This window comes from Dipodomys merriami, unplaced genomic scaffold, assembly GCF_024711535.1.
Source record: "Dipodomys merriami isolate MVZ:Mamm:240054 unplaced genomic scaffold, mDipMer1.0.p SCAF_116, whole genome shotgun sequence".
Classification (NCBI taxonomy): domain Eukaryota; kingdom Metazoa; phylum Chordata; class Mammalia; order Rodentia; family Heteromyidae; genus Dipodomys; species Dipodomys merriami.
In genome coordinates, this window is record NW_027202449.1 from 3,878,996 (window position 1) to 3,894,890 (window position 15,895).

The window sequence follows — 15,895 nt, forward strand, 5'->3', positions numbered from 1 at the left end:
CTGGATGAACACAGGATTCCTAATGCTGCCCACTCTTGCTGTTTCTTTTCCTTCCTCCCTCCCCCCTCTCTCCCTCCTCCCTCTCTCCCTCCCCCCTCCCTCCCCTCTCCCTCCCTTCCCCCCTCCCTTCTCCCCTCCCTTCCCCCTCCCTCCCTCCTTCCTTTCTTTCTTTCTTTCTTTCTTTCTTTCTTTCTTTCTTTCTTTCTTTCTTTCTTTCTTTCTTTCTTTCTTTCTTTCTTTCTTTCTTTCTTTCTTTCTCTTTCTTCTGTTGGTTGTGGAGCCTGAACTCTGGGCCTGGATGCTGTCCCTGAGCTCTTCAGCTCAAGGCTAGTGCTCTACCACTTGAACCACAGCGCCACTTCTGTTTTTTTTCTGTATAATGTGGTGCTGAGGAATTGAACCCAGTGCATGCAAGGCAAGCACTCTACCACTGAGCCACCTCCCCAGCCCTCTTGCTGTTTCTTCGGGGTGTTGATTTCTACTTAGGCCATTTGACCTGATGCTAGCCAACCTATGGTTCTCAGAATAGTCTTGGACTAGCAGCATGCAGGAACAGCAACAGCATGCAGCACCAGCATGCAGGAACAGCAGCAGTATGCAGCAGCAGCATGCAGGTGCATGCAGAAGCAGGAACAGTATGCAGGTGCTTGTTCTGACAGCAGAATCCTGGACCTCACCCAGGCCTGAGTCTGCTGAGTGAGAATCCCTGTTGAACAGGCCCTGGAACTCTACAGGGCCGGTGTGCAGCCCTCCAGGGGAGCTGGCACGTGCTAAAGCCTGACAGCTTCCCAAATGGGAAGCTTCTAAGGGGGAGGAACCCTACTTTCCTGTTCTCTCAGTACTTAGCCGGGGGCCCAGTCTTCAGTAGATGCTATGAGGTAGTTGTTGGGCGGATGGTGGGTAAAGGAATGAATGAGGAGGAACTTGAGTGAAACTCTACTAAGGGCCTGTCCTTGTGTTTTTCTTGCTTCTACCGGCTTCTCAGGCCAGTGCCAAGGGCTGCAGGTATGCCAGGTGGCAGCAGATGGGGCCTACTTTGGAGACCTGTGCCCCACTCAGGGCAGCTACCTGTGGGTCCAGTACCAGTGCCAAGAAGGTGAGTCTCCAACTTGCATGGACTTTGAAATCATCTTATTTCTACTGTTTGTCTGGCTTCACCTGGGGTGGGAGATGGGGTTGAGACAGCGACCGCCCGTGTGGGCCAGTCTGCTCTGTGCCGAGGGACCTCCTCCCTCCAAACTGCTTTCTGCGCATCCTTGCCTCTCCCGTGTGGCCCAGCCTCTTGGGGTAAAGCATTTGTAGTTTCTATTGCAGAAGTTAACTCAAAAGCTAAGTGTCAAACCAAACAGAAAATCAACCCTAAGATCCTTCAAATCAAACCTCATGTGAAAGCCTCGCTTTCACAGGCTCACGCCTGTCATGCTAGCTACTCAGGAGGCTGAGATCTGAGGATTGCGGCTCGAAGCCAGCCCAGGCAGGAAGGTCTGTGAGACTCTTATCTCCATTGAACGACCAGAAAACAGGAAGTGGCACTGTGGCTCAAGTGGTAGCGCACTAGCCTTGAGCTGAAGAGCTGAGGGACAGCGCCCAGGCCCAAGACCCATGACTGACCGCCCCCCCCCCCAAATAAAACTGGTGAGGTGGAGTTCTGAGCATAGGTTTTGAGTGCGACGTGAAGCTCTGCTCCACAGCGACATAGGCATCTCACGTTGGCTTGCAGGCCTGCGGCTGGTGCTGCCCAAGGAGAGTTTCATCTTTGACAATGTCACCCTCTCTCTAACGTGGCTCCTCTCACCCTACATTGGAAACCTGTCCTGTATTCTTAGCATGGGAGATGGGCACACTTTGGATCCCTACTATCCTCCCAGGTAAGAGGAATCTGTGAGCCTTGAGTCAGTTTGGCCCCATAACAAGCTGCCCGCCAATACCTAGTGACTCAGAACAGCAGTTATTTCGCATGGTTCTTGGGAGGGCTGGGTGGCTTCTTGTGTTTGGGCTGACCATGCAGGTGCTGGATGGCCAAAGAAGGCCTTGCACCCTTGTCTGTCCAGTGGCTGGGGATATACACACCCCACAGGCTGGCCTCAGTTTGTTTCGGGGGCGGGGGCAGGGGGAGAGAAAGGTTCCTAGCAGGGACAGCGAACTGTTATGAATCAGGTTTTTGTCCAGGTGGATAGGTAACTTCCCCCTGGAGTACAGAGTACAACACCCTCAAGTTCCAATGTGCACACCTGCTGCCTTTACCTGTGCCCTGCATCACCAGTAGTACACTCCTTATTCATTGCCCCATACTTCCACCTATGTTAGAGATGTGCTAGACCTCGCAGCTACCCACAAAGCTGCTCCTGTCATCTTGTTGGAATAGGAGGGATGTGTCACAGGAGCGCCGCAGCACGGATTTTAAGTACACAGAAGCCACAAAGTATCGCTGAGCTTTTATCTCCCGTGTTTACAGCCTCCTACTTCTGTCGAATGCCTCACTAGTCTCAAGAGGTAGATTTAAAAGCTGCATCCTTGTGTCCATCACAGTTACATACAAGGGCTGAGGAGGGGAACCCAGCCCCAAGTCAAAGCAGCCGGATAGAAAAGGCAGAGAATTCTGCTTTGGAATTGACCTTCTCACTTTGGATTTTCCATGCCTCGTGTCTGCTTGCTCTCTTGTTTCTCTGTCCTGGACACCTTTCTGCTGTCTGTACTATATGAACTATATGGAACAGTTTGCATGAGAAAAAAAAAAATGTGTTGGGCACTGGGTCACTGAGCGCCATCTACTGGCAGATATGGGAGCTGACATTGCTCTGTCATTCCAGGGGTGTCTGTCCACAGCTGTCCTGGAGGGTGGGGCTTGTTAGGAAACCCAAGGGGGCATAAGTCTTAGAGTGACTCAGGTGTACACAGGCTATTGGGAGCCCCAAAGCAATGGTCAGAGAGGACTCTGGAACCGAAGCACTTTGGGGTTGCTATTAGATTGAGGCAGGAGAGTGACTCTAGGGAGAAGGGAACCACCTGGCCTGAAGAAGCTCATACACTTCATAACTGCAACCAATCCCTTCCTCCTGGGCTGCAGGGACTGTGGGGATGGAGAGATGCTGGAGAGCTTCACAGGCTCTGGGCAGGAAGGGTCTTGGATGTCAGCCAGTCTGAGGAGATGGTTCTGAGGGGAGGGTGTAGGTTGAGTACCAGGAAACAGACTCATTTGGAGTGAAGGAAGCGAGGTGCTAAGATGAGGTAGAGGGGAAGTCAGACTGAGTCCAGAAGCAACAGAGCCCGGGTGATCCCAGAGACGCCCTGAGCTGGGATGGTTCCCAGATTGCCTTCAATTGGGACCAGATAGGAAACATTTACACCCTGGCATCCGGCAGCCCCTGGGCAAAGATATTACCTTGGGTGAGACAGCATTCTCTCCTGAGGCAGTGTCAGGAGATGGGGTCCCCTGCGGGTCCTGGATGATGTGTGTTCAATGTGTTCAGGCATGAAGGGTAGAGTCTGGGTGAGGCTCCACAGCATCCACTACAGAGGGGGAAAAGAAGACTCGTTAGGCCTGGGAACTGTGTGATTTATGTTGCTGATATCACTGATAGTGTCACTCAGGCTCACTGGACAATTTAAAGCGTATACGAAACTATAAGGAAAGAAATAGCTGGCAGACTTGATTCTAAAAAGGGGCAACTCTTACTATCTTATGAATGTTACAGGAAAGTATATAATCCTTTCCTTTCAATAGGTTAAGTAGCCTACAATGCCATCCTACCATACAGACCCTGTGACGTTTGGCTTCAGGACCTAGCAGACCATTTCTTAGCCATTGGACCCTCTAAATCCTATTATAGCCCAGCCATGGTTGGGTCTGCCTTCATTTTGTGTTCTAGGGGGCCAAGGCCCAGAGAGCTTAGAGGAGATCCTGGCTTACACAGGTAACCAGCAGGTCCAGCACACATCAGGTTTCTAGTTCCCGCCCTTTCTGCTCTGCCTGATCTGTCAGATGGCTGCCTCCACCAACCTGGATGGCCACTGGTAGATGACATAAGAGAATGGAACAGACTCTGGTGTTCTTTATATTTGGATGCTATCCACTAAGACCAGAAATACAAACTTTCTTTTCTCCTGTCTTTTCAAAGAAAATGTATAGCCCAGTAAAAGCGAATACAGCAGCAATATGTGTGTGTGTATGACAGTCTGGAACTATTTTTTTCAACATTTAATTGAAGTATGCAACCTTTGTACTAAAAAGTATAGGCTGAGGATGTAGCTCAGTAACAGAACCCTTACCTGGCCTGCACAAGGCCCTTGGTTTGATTTCCAGTACTGTAAACAACAACTAAAACAACATAACACAGAACAAACAACCCCATGAAGCTCAGTTCACTTTTCCCCAATGCTCACACTCAAGTAACCAGCACCAAGGTCAAGAAGGAACATGCCAGACCTCCTCAGAGCTTCCTGTGAGAATGGGGGCTTCAATACAGAAAGGAGTCCAGAGAGGGGTAAGAGTTGACTTGTGTGAACCCCTGTTTTTATCTTTGAGGGTATGTATATGTGAGTGTGTATATAATGTTTGTTTGTCCCCGATGACAATAACATTTCTGACTGTGGCTGGCAGTGTGTCCAGTCACGTGACCCACCAGTACACATCTCCAGGAGAATTCACTGTGTTTGTTGAGTGCACAACAAGTGAGTGGCATGTGACAGCTCAGAAGCAAGTGACTGTCCGAGACAAGATGAGAAGGCTGAGCGTCACCGGGTGTGCTGGCCTGTTCCAGTCTAGAGCCAGCCCCGTCTGCCAGGCTGTCTTTGGGGATCCCCTGTGGCTTCAGGTGGAGCTTGATGGAGGTGAGCATGCAGAATCCAAATGGCAGAATCTGATTTCTTGCAAGTCCATTTGGCTAACTCCCAGGGCTTAATGAAGTGTAACAGCCAGCCCTTACTGAGTTGGCATTTCGGCTGTCATCTATCCATTTATTCAGCACTTAGGAGTAACATTCACTGTTTGAAGTGTTGTGGCTACACTAGAACATACTGGATATGTTAGCATTACCTCCATGTTATTGATGGAAAAATGGAGGTACAGAAGGTTGAGAAACTCGCCAAAGGCACAGTCTCATAAGCCAGTGAGAACTCCCAGCCCTCCGGAGGGTCTTTTTTGAATGTCCGTAGTCCTGACGCAGGAACTGAACTTCTAATCATCTTGCCGTTGTGGGGAGTGTGAATAGCCCTCTCAGGCCTAGCAGCTGGACCTGAGTCCATCTGAGTATGGCTTGGCATAATCACGTCGCCCCCAGTCAGGGATAATATCCAGCCATACACTCTGGGACAGCCACACCAGCTGCTATGGCCAGGGTCCATTCTGATGGGTCACAGTGTCTCTTTCTAATTGGTCACAGAGGCCATGTTGACTAGGCATCATATCCATTCTGATTGGCCAGTGTGTCCATTCTTATTGGTCATGGTACACACTCTGATCGGTCATGGTATCTTTTCTGATTTGTTATATAATTCATTCTGATTGGCCAGTGTCCATGCAGATTCCTCAGGGCATTTATCCTAATTGATTAGTACACAGTTTCAGATATTATTTTTAAATAAAACAATTTCTCTCAATAGAGATCTTGGCTGAGACCCCTCCTCATCCAGGACAGCATCTTTCCAAGAGGTACAGGTCTAGTTTGGGATCTGGACCAAGACCTGCTGATATAACTGGCTCAGCTCAGCGCCATGGAAATGATGACTTGCTCTAGAACCTCACTCTAGCAGTCACTTAATGACACAGCACTCTCGAGACTCCTTTTCTTTCTTGTTGACTCCTTGTGCTTGTTGACTGCAGATGGCTGCTAAGTGCAATTGGGGAAACTTAAGCCTTATTCATTTATTCTGTTCACAAATATCATTAAGTTCCAACTCTTTGCCAAGGGTGTGAAAGTTAGGGCTCCTGCTTACATTTCCATCCGCCTCCTCCATCTCTTTATCATCACCATGGAAACAAGAAATACACTAGCTTGGTTTGTATTGAAAAGAATATTTATGTGTTATTGAAAATATCTGATTTTCTGAGGCAACCAAAGTAGTGAACATCCAGTTAGGACGACCTTTTGCAGACTGGGAACCCCCACTTCTGGAGAACAGGCTGAGTTCTCATGTTATCAGGTTCTAGGCGGTCACCAGTACAGATGGAACTGCTGAAAATAAGTCTGAGGCTCATTCTCATGGTGGAAATCAGCCCTCCTCAGAGATGCTGTCTTTTCACCTTCCTCCTCTGAGGATATCCCAGTCAACAAAATGTTCCAATGTTTTTGTTACAAACTATTAGGTTCACATGCATAGTATGAATTAGAATATGAAAATAAGCAGAGAGGATCCCAAAAGGAAAAAAAAAAAACCACTAATCCAAGACTCAACATAATCTCTGTGAACATCTGGGGAGAACCATATTGCTTCCATGTGCCTTTAAAAAATTTTTTCTTTTCTTATTTTTTTGTGTGCCGATATTGAGACTTGCACTCAGTGACTCACATTCTCACTTAGCTTTTCTACTCAAGGCTGGTGCTCTACCACTTAAGCCATACCTCCACTTCTGGAATTTTGCTAGTTAATTGGAGCTAAGGGTCTCTCAGATTTGTCTGTCTAGGCTGGCTTTGAACTAGGATCCTCAGATCTCAGCCTCCTGGGTAGCTTAGATTGCAAGTGTGAGCCACTAGAGCCTGGCCTTTCCCTATTTCCTTAAATCTGTGTACATATTTATAACCAGAATCTGAAAGTAGAGCTTGAGTCTGAATTATCACAGTGCCATCACCTGTATAATTGTTGACAACCTTTTTACAATTTTATTTCTACCCCATGTAGGGACAGGGGTGACTTACACTGTGCTCTGGGATAACATAACTCTGGCTGAGTTTGCAACCCAAAAGGGCTCGATGCCCCACAATCTCACGCTGAACAGAGAAACGCAGGAGCTCATGGGCCCAGGGACGCACCTCCTAGAGATCCAGGCCATCAGCAATGGCACCACCTCTGCATCTTCTGGAAACATCACGGTCCATTTTGTGGAGTTACTATCGGGGCTGCAGGCCTCCTGGACTTCCGACCACATGCAGCTTGGCCAGCACTTACTGATCAATGTCTCAGTGGCTCACGGCACCCCTGATGAGCTAAGCTTTGAGGTGGTGGGACTCGATGTAAAGTTCTCCCAGAAGGAAGAGCACACTGGAGAGCTCCCTGGGACTTACCCTGTGGTGCTTCCTGTTGAAGGTATCTGGGATTGATTGGTGGCGCCTCTTCAACCTTGGCCCTCTTCCCTTTCTGACCCAGTGCCAGGCAGCATTTCAGTGTGGTTCAGGTCCTCCCAGGTCTTACTTAGTGCTCCTGCTTGGGTCCTCCCTTCCTTCCCCGTGTGGAGGAGACATCTGTCCTTACGGGGCCTGCAGCTATGGGCTTCTCAATTTGGTGTCCAGAACTTAGTGAACAGGAAAATATACTCAATACACACCTTGGAATCTGGATTTTGCTTTCTACCACCGACGGGAAAATTATTCAGTAAGAGGAGTTTAAACCTTACTGACTGCCAAAAGTCTCTACTGTCCTGTGCCTTTTATTTTTTTCTCATTCTCAGGTGATTACAGGTTTCTCCCACTAAGACAAATAGACCTGGGCCACTGCAGAGGAAACGGGAGCTGGAGGGAGGAGCGAGGGGATGGAGTGGGCCATTCGCACTTGGTGGGGCCGGCTCTGTGCTGGCTGGCTTGGTTTGGGCTGGCTGGCTGGCAGATGTGTGAAGCTGCCTCTTGTGGGAGGTCTGTGGGCTGGGCCACAGCTCCCAGATCAGGGCAGAGCTTCCCAGTCAACTGGGCACATCTGTCCCACAGCTGTCTCTCCTGGTCTCTCCCTATTCTCTCTACTGAATCTTCTCGTTCTCTCTGACCTCCCATACGGCCTTCTTCCCCTCAGGCTCACCTCCGACACTTGGAAAAATCTTCCCCATTCTTGGCCCACTGGAAGCCGACTGTGGTTACTTGCAGACACAAGTGCAGGCATGGCATCCTTTCCTTCCCTTCCTCCTCCCCCACCTCCACCACAGGCAGCTCCTCCTGTCACAGGGTCCCCAACCTCGAAGGAAGGGTCCCCTTGGGAGACCTCTCCAGGAAGTCTTCCACTGCCACCCCTCCCCCACACATGGATTAGCTGCCCTCTCCAAATAAAAACCTTCCAAACCTCTCTCCCCCTCCACTCTGGCAATCCTTTTTAACATTTTTGGACTTGTGACCTGGAGTTTGAGGACAGGACTGGAGAACAAGAAATTGCCAGCACTGAAGACATGATGCTGAGAGGGCCTGAGCCCTTTCCTTCACAGAGAACAGGACTAGGTGCCCGGTCCCTGCCTGAAATGGAGGGCCAATCATGCAATCGTACCACACTGTTTTCTCTGCAGAAATCACCACTCTAATTTGATTAATGAGCATCGACCTATTCACCTTTGAAACACAGCTCTGGAGCTCTATTCCTGCTCCCTCCACAGCATTTCCCTCTCTCCTGAGGTTGAAGTGACCCCAGCCCATACCTGTGATGTCCCCATGCCAATTCCTGCCAGGGTGTGGCACTTACTGTCCAAGTCTACTACTTGTGATGGTCCTGGAGCACAGAGACTGTGTTCCTTCATCTCCATGTCCCCAGAGACTGGGCCACGCTCAATCAATGCTGGGAGGGTCAGAGACTCAGCAGCGGTCCTCGGTTTACAGGAAGAAGCCTCACTGGGGAGGGTAGACTCAATGTAGGTTAAATAGTTAACAACAGCACTATCACGCTCACCCTTCACCTTTTTGCATTACAGGTACCTTTCTGGTCACCGTGTTGGTGCGGAACACCTTCTCAAACTTGAGCTTGGAGGTCGGGAACGTCACTGTCACAGGCAAGGCCTTTGTGTTACAGGGAGTCTCGTGCATGGAGGTAGCTTTAGGTCTAGAGCGTGGATCTTCCTACAGGCCTCTGAATACAGTCTCATGGTCCAAATACCCACAATTCCATTTAAAGAGGCAACAATCAAAAATATTAGAAATATCCATCCCTACTGCACATGTGCTTTGTTCTCTTCATTATTCTCTAACCAACACAATGCAGCAGCTCTTCACATAGCACTTTCATTATTCTGGCTACTTTAAGTAATCTTGAGGTGATTTAAAGTCTATGGAATGGGCTGGGGTGTTACTCAGTGGTAGATTGCTTGCCTGTCACGCGAGAGGCCCTAGGTTTCAATACTAACACTGAAAAAAAAAACCCAACAAAATATGCTTACAAAGTGATAGACATCCATTATATGCAAAATACTTTGCAATTTTATATAAAGGATTTGAGTATCTTCAGACTTGAGTATCCATAGGGGATCCTGGAACCAATCTACCTCAGGTTCTGGGGGACAATTATAGGGTGAAACTTTCAACCACTGACATGGAATTCTAAAAGTTTGTATTCATTATGTATTTTGTTCGTATTCATTATGACATTTTAGATTGGAAAGAACAGAAAGTCAGGCTTAGTGGTAGAGTGCTTGCCTAGCACACATGAAGCCCTGGGTTTAATTCCTCAGTACCACATAAACAGAAAAAGCCGGAAGTGGTGCTGTGGCTGAAGTGGTAGAGTGCTAGCCTTGAGCAAAAGAAGCTCAGGGACAGTGCCCAGTCCCTGAGTTCAAGCCCCAGGACTGGCAAAAAAAAAAAAAAAAAAAAGAACAGAAAGCAAATCTAATGGCTGTAAATTCAGAAAATTCTTGTCTTGTATAAGAAGAAGTTAGGAGGGAAGTGGTTCCAGGACTCTGTGACATCAGCAGGGACCCAGGCTCAGTCTACCTTTCTGCTCTGCCATCCTCAGAGCATTGGCTTCAGTTCTGTTTCTCAGGGAGTCAAGATGGCTGCTGTAGCTCCAGATGGTGTGTATCAACCTACATTTTTCAGCAGAAACAGGACATTTCTTCACAGGCATGTTTTATATTAGGAGGAAAGTCTTTCTTACTAAAGCACCCAGCAATCTTTAACAAACTTAAGGTCAGACATATAAGGGATGCTAGGCAGATGGATACGCAGAATTTTCAGGTTCTGCGGGAGAAAGTAGGTTCTGGCTGCTAAGAGAAAGTGTGGAGCAATGGAACATCACAGAGTTTAAAGCTTACCCTGAGAGTTTGTTGTCAGGACTTTCTGAACAACAAGGAATAGGAAAGCAGTTCAGCTTATCCCAAGTCAAAAGGAAATATTATCAGGTTAATAAATGAGCAGCCCAGGGTTTGCCCGGCACCGTGAGTACACCTGGATCCATCCCTTAGGCTGCATCTTCAGAAATCTGTGCCTCTCTATCTCTCAGTCCTGAGTTGGCATCATTCAAATTCTCCCTTCTCTAGCAGTAGCAAAGTAGTAGCAAGGTAGGCCTAGACTGGGATCCTTAAACACAACCCTGCTGGGTACTTATGGCAGAAGACGGAGGGTGCTTCTTGCTGGTCCACACTTGGTGGGACCCTGGTCCCACCTGTACCAGCTGCTGAGATTGTGGGAGCTGGTACTCAGTTTGAGCAAAACAGGATCATAGGCACACCCTGGAGTGCAGTGAAGGGGAAGAGAAGACAAAAGAGATGGCTTCTCTGGGAAAGAATGGCACATCCATGCTGTTAACTAAAGAAGAAGGCATGGAAGCCCGATGGGAAAATATCCTCAGAAATCTGTCGCTCGAGTTTCTATCTTCATCATCACACTTTAGTGAAGCATCAACCACATTAACATTCAGCGTCTCCAGGGCATATTAACGGAAGGTACCTTTTGCATCTTCACGAACCACGCTACAGAACTGGCATTCTGTGTCCCAGACCCTGGGGAAAGAGAGATTACCCTTAGTCTCATTTGTAGATGAGGAAATTAAGACTTAGAAGCTGCCCAGGATCACAGAAGCAACAAGAAGCCCATGGCAGATGTGGAACTGTGCCATGGTGGGCCATAGCTGCTTGCACAGGCTCAGCCACCTCCTCTCACTCAGCGTGCAGGAACGTCAGTTCCACCATGGAAATTAACATGTGCTACAGTCAGGGCTCCTCCTCCTGCCCCTCACTTGGCAGCAAATCTCAGAGGCCCACAGATGGGCCTATCTAACAAGATCCTAGTTCATCTCTGCTTCCTGGCCACCGTGAGGTAAGTTGCTCTGTTCCACCGGGCCCACGGCTGTCATGGATTGAAAGAACTGCAACATAAGCCTTAATAAACCTTACCTCCCTTTAAGTTGTTTCTCCCAGGTATTTGGTCATAGTGATGCAAAGTCTGACAAACACAATTTGCGTTGGTAGCTACTTCCTCCTTAACTATCAAAGAGGTGTCTTCATGCAAACATGGTATTTTTGCTTTTGCCCTTTTACTCAGCTCCCCTGAACCGTTTACTAATAGAGGCTGCTGCCTTTGAGGGTAGGTTCAGCATGACTCTCTGACTCTGACTTTTCTTTTCTTTTCTTTTTTGAGATGAGTCTCTCTGTATTGCTATAGTATGCAAGCTGAACTCAGGTGTGTGGACTCAAGTGATCTTCTTGCCTTTGGACTGTATCCAGATGATTCTGTCTTTTGACAATAAGGCTTTCCACTAAGCTGACCATTTACTTCTACCTTGTTCACAGCCACTTTCAGTATGCAAGAACCATCTGGAATGAATCCTGGAGAAAAGAAGGTTAGTATCTTTTTCAGACATATAACTTCACAAGAAAAAGATGTGATTGGAGTTGGAGGCGTGGCTCAGGTGGTAGAGCCAACGATTGAAATCATGAGCCACTGAGTTCAAGTCTTAGTCTCAGATTAAAAAAAAAAAAAGTAGATGTGATCCTTGTCTTTATGAAGCTCACTGAATGAGATTAAGCGAATTAGAAGAATTCAGAAATTTAAAATTGTGGTAGATATGCCTCAAGGACCACTATGATGCTGAGGTAGTAACCATCGGGGTGGTGGGGAGGTGTCTAGGGAATATAGTTAGACAAGTCCTCCCAGGAGGGAATGTGAAGACCGGACAGTCTGCAGAGTCTGAGCTTTCCGGATGGGTAGGCTGAGAAGGCCTGGAGGCTATTAAAGGCCCGAGGTCAGAGTGGCTGGAGCCCAGGTGGAAGGGACACTAAGAGATAATCAGGATGGGTGCAGGCCAAGGCAAGGAGTTTGCATTTTATTCTCGGGCCATGGGAGGCCACTGGAGGTTGGGTTTCATTGTAGGCTGTGCAGTGAAACTACAGGCTTAGCCTTCTAGGTTTGAGCAAGAGGCCTTGAAGCCTGAGTTGTCTGACAGGTCCCACCAGAATTTATTCCCAGAACACACTGTGTGCCTCTCCCTAGAACCCATGTGCCCTTTCCTCCTCCTTCAATTGTTCTGGGATTCTGCCCTGTGGGAGCTTCCCCGGGCTCCTGGACCTGAGTACAAAGGTAAAAGCTCTTTGTTCTCCTTTTCACCAAATCCACAGCAACCCCTGGAAACAGATGCTATCAAGGTCCCTGGAAGAACAGAAGCAAAACTGGCAGAGGCCTCTGGCTGAGGCAGGCCTCCAAAGGCCTGCATTTTTTTCTTTTTTTATGGTACTGGCCTCTAGCATATTAAGTCAGAATTATTCCACTTAAGCTACATTCCCAGCCTTTAAATTTTTAAAAATTTCGAATCCATTTTTCATTTTTGGGGGGGGGGTGGTTTGAAGTCAAGGCTTGGGCTTGCTGGGCAGGCACCCTGTCACTCATACCATACTCCCAGGTCTTTTCCACTCTGGTTATTTTTTAGATAGGCTTTTGCCTTCTGCCTCAGTGTATACATGGACCGTAATCCTCCTATTTCAGTCTTCCAATCCTAGCTGAGATGACAGGTGTGTGTGACTGTCCCAGATTCTTCCCACAGGTTTTTCTACCTGGGCTGGCTTAGATGCACAACTTTCCCAATCTCAGCCTCCCAGGTAGTTTAGGATGACAGACATACCACTATATCCAGATATGGACTGAGAAAGGGTCTGGTGACATGTCTGACCTGACCTCAAACCATGGTACTCCTAAGTCTGACTCCTAAGTAGCTAGGATTACAGACATGCTCCACCACAACTTATCTTGCACTTTGTTTCTGAGACAGTCTCGAAAACTTTACCCTGGCTGGTCATGAACTCATGGTCTTCTGACCTCTGCCTTCAAAATACTTGGATTTACAAATGTACACCACAAAGCATGGCCCAAGACCTAAATTCTGCCTCTTTCTTTCCAGTTTTCTAGTTTCATGGGATTCATAGTCATTGCTCTGAGTTCTAATTGTCAGTGTATGTGCCCGGCTTTCCTAACTTCAGGCCAAGGGCTTGTCTTGTTCCTAGATCTCTAGGCATCCTAATGCTAAGTCTGTGTATTGAATGCATGATGGGTCCTGAGCCCACACATAGAATAAATTTACTTACCCAGTGATTGTGAACAATGAACTCCATGTCCCATGAAGGCAGCCAGGTGCGTCAGCCAGGGTCTTTCTCTGCTCCATGTCTCACACTGTAGCAACTCTTGGTACACATTGCTCTAAGGTAGAGGGACAGGCTGGCCACAGCACAGTGAGGCCAAGTCATTTATGGAGATATGCCTCACCATGTCCCCTTCTTCCACAGAGAGACAAAGGGGATTTGGAGGTGTATGTCAAGCCTGGTCTGTATGTGGATCCTTTCACAACAGTCATTCTGGGCTGGCCAGCTGATGATGAGGACTTCCGCTTCCGCTGGTCCTGTGGTAGGTGGTGTGAGTTCTTGGGCTGTCCTTTCTGGGAAATGGCAGATAGCATCAGGTTATGTTATCATTTTTCTTTGTCTTCACAAGCACATCACTTAGGCCTGATTGTAAGCTGCATGGAAATGGGAGATAGGAAGGGAGAATGGCCCTGAAGGTAGCAAGCATGGGGATGTGCTTTTTCATTAGCATGCACTGACAATCCCAAACAAGGTCAGCGATGAAATGCTCTTCCTCTCTGCAGCAACCCTTCCCTTCTCCCCACCCCCACATTACTGGGGAGAGTCTAAAAGGGCAAAAGTCAGGTATCTTTTGACAAACCAAGAGGGTAGCACAGGCTTTTAGAAGTGAGTGATCTCCTTTTCATAGGGTTATTGTCTAGAAACATATGTATTGTCTTAGAAATAAAAGGAATGCCATTCACACTGGACTTTTTGCTCTGTTAACATTTTTTCCACTGGACAACATAACCTGTGCAGCTTACTATCACACATCTTCTTGTCTGTCTTTTTTTTTTTTTTTTTTTTGGTCGGTCGTGGGGCCTGAACTCTGGGCCTGGGCACTGTCCCTCAGCTCTTCAGCTCAAGGCTAGTGCTCTACCACTTGAGCTACAGCACCACTTCCAGCTTTTTTTCTTTTTGCTTATGTGGTGCTGAGGAATTGAACCCAGGGCCTCAGGCATGCAATGCAAGCACTCTACCACTGAGCCACCTTCCCAGCCCCTTCTCTTCTGTCTTGATTTTCATAATAAAGAGATTCGCAATAGGCTGTGATCAGTTAACGCATGGTCATTTATTCACCAGGATTGGTTTTATTTGTTTCCTTATTTATTTTTCACTAGGACTGTTATTCTGGACATTTAGGTTATTTCCAATTTTTTGCTCTTATATGTACAGTATTGTCATTTGTTCAATCTGTTTACATCTGTGCTTGCTTTCATAACTAAATTTCTTAAAATGGACTAACAAATATACAGAAGTTCAAGGCTTTCAATACTTCACGGAGTATGAAGTTTAGACAGCTGAACAGAGCCTGACCCTGGGGATATTCTGTGACTGATGAGCATGTGGGAGGGGTGGAGAGTGAGGGATGCATGGGCATCAATCAGTGGAGCTGAATTTATGGAGCTGTTATCAAACGCAGAGGAGACCGCAGTCTCCATGGGCCATCACACCCCACAGGGACTCATTGCTGAGGGCAGCCTCCTCTGTGTAGGGGGATAGCTGCACCAAAGATGGGGAGGTGCCCTGGACCTGCTCCCAGCTGTAGATCCTCTTCTAAAAGAATTCTCATGCCAGAAGGTAGCCACGTGTGCTGTGGATAACAGTGTCTCCCCACCCCCTCCCAGGGCGCTGCTGGGATCAGTGGAGCAACTGTGTGGAAAGGCAGCGGCTCCACACAGCCCAGAGGGAACTGGTGATCCCGCCATCCTGCCTGCCACCACCCGGATCCGCTGTCACCTTGCGCCTGGCCATCCTAAGGGGCCAGGAGCTAGAGAAGGAGACGGAGCAGTGCCTCTATGTGTCTGCTCCTCTGGACCTCGAGCCCCGAGTCAGGTGAGGCACACAGGCAGGTGCTCCATTCATCAGCCAACACTTAGTAAGAGCCAGGCCAGGATGGTCCTGACTTAGGGCAAGGCCTGAAGGGCTGGGCAAGCCAGCCAGTCCCTGTTCTCATGGGGTTGCTATCTGGGGATCAGCAACGATTTACACAAGGGAGTGAAGGGAGACAGCACAAGTATGACAATTTTCCTGATTAGGGGTCATAGAGGGCATCCCATAGGAGCTGGGGCTGAGCAGAGATAAAGAGGGGAATGGGAGGAACTAACATAGCAGGAAAATTATGACTGGAGAGGGCACAGGAAGAAGAGAGCAGAAGAGAAAGAGGCCAGTTTCCTCTGGTATAGAGGAGGAGAGCAGTGTAAGAAGGAGTCAAAGGAGTAGACAGGTCTCTAAGTGACTTATACAGGATGACTGTTCCTAAGTAGCAGGGTCAAAGGTTGAACCCAAGGACTTGTCTCAGCCTTCTGAATGCTCCATGCTAGCACCCAGGGTCTGACTGACATGGGAGCTTTGTCAGGCTGTGAATCTGTCCATAAGGAGACTAGGTCTTGGCTCTGATGTGTCTTGGGGCAGTGGCTGTTTTGACACCACTTACCATTTGGAGAAAGG

The 15,895-nt window shown here is 48.1% G+C and overlaps 1 protein-coding gene and 1 non-coding gene across 2 annotated transcripts in view; one reads left to right on the forward strand and one right to left on the reverse strand.

Annotated features, from left to right (window-relative positions):
• The window catches only part of LOC138822817 (polycystin-1-like protein 2), a 67,541-nt gene that overhangs the window by 7,274 nt on the left and 44,372 nt on the right, over positions 1-15,895 (forward strand). The window contains exons 4-11 of the mRNA XM_070015742.1: positions 986-1,096; positions 1,721-1,868; positions 4,601-4,830; positions 6,838-7,242; positions 8,819-8,896; positions 11,627-11,676; positions 13,610-13,727; positions 15,073-15,280. Coding sequence (XP_069871843.1) covers positions 986-1,096; positions 1,721-1,868; positions 4,601-4,830; positions 6,838-7,242; positions 8,819-8,896; positions 11,627-11,676; positions 13,610-13,727; positions 15,073-15,280 — 1,348 coding nt within the window. The remainder of the gene's footprint in view (positions 1-985; positions 1,097-1,720; positions 1,869-4,600; positions 4,831-6,837; positions 7,243-8,818; positions 8,897-11,626; positions 11,677-13,609; positions 13,728-15,072; positions 15,281-15,895) is intronic.
• On the reverse strand, positions 8,248-8,381 carry LOC138822888 (small nucleolar RNA SNORA57). The gene has a single exon (XR_011370646.1). It is a non-coding gene; the product is annotated as a small nucleolar RNA SNORA57 (small nucleolar RNA).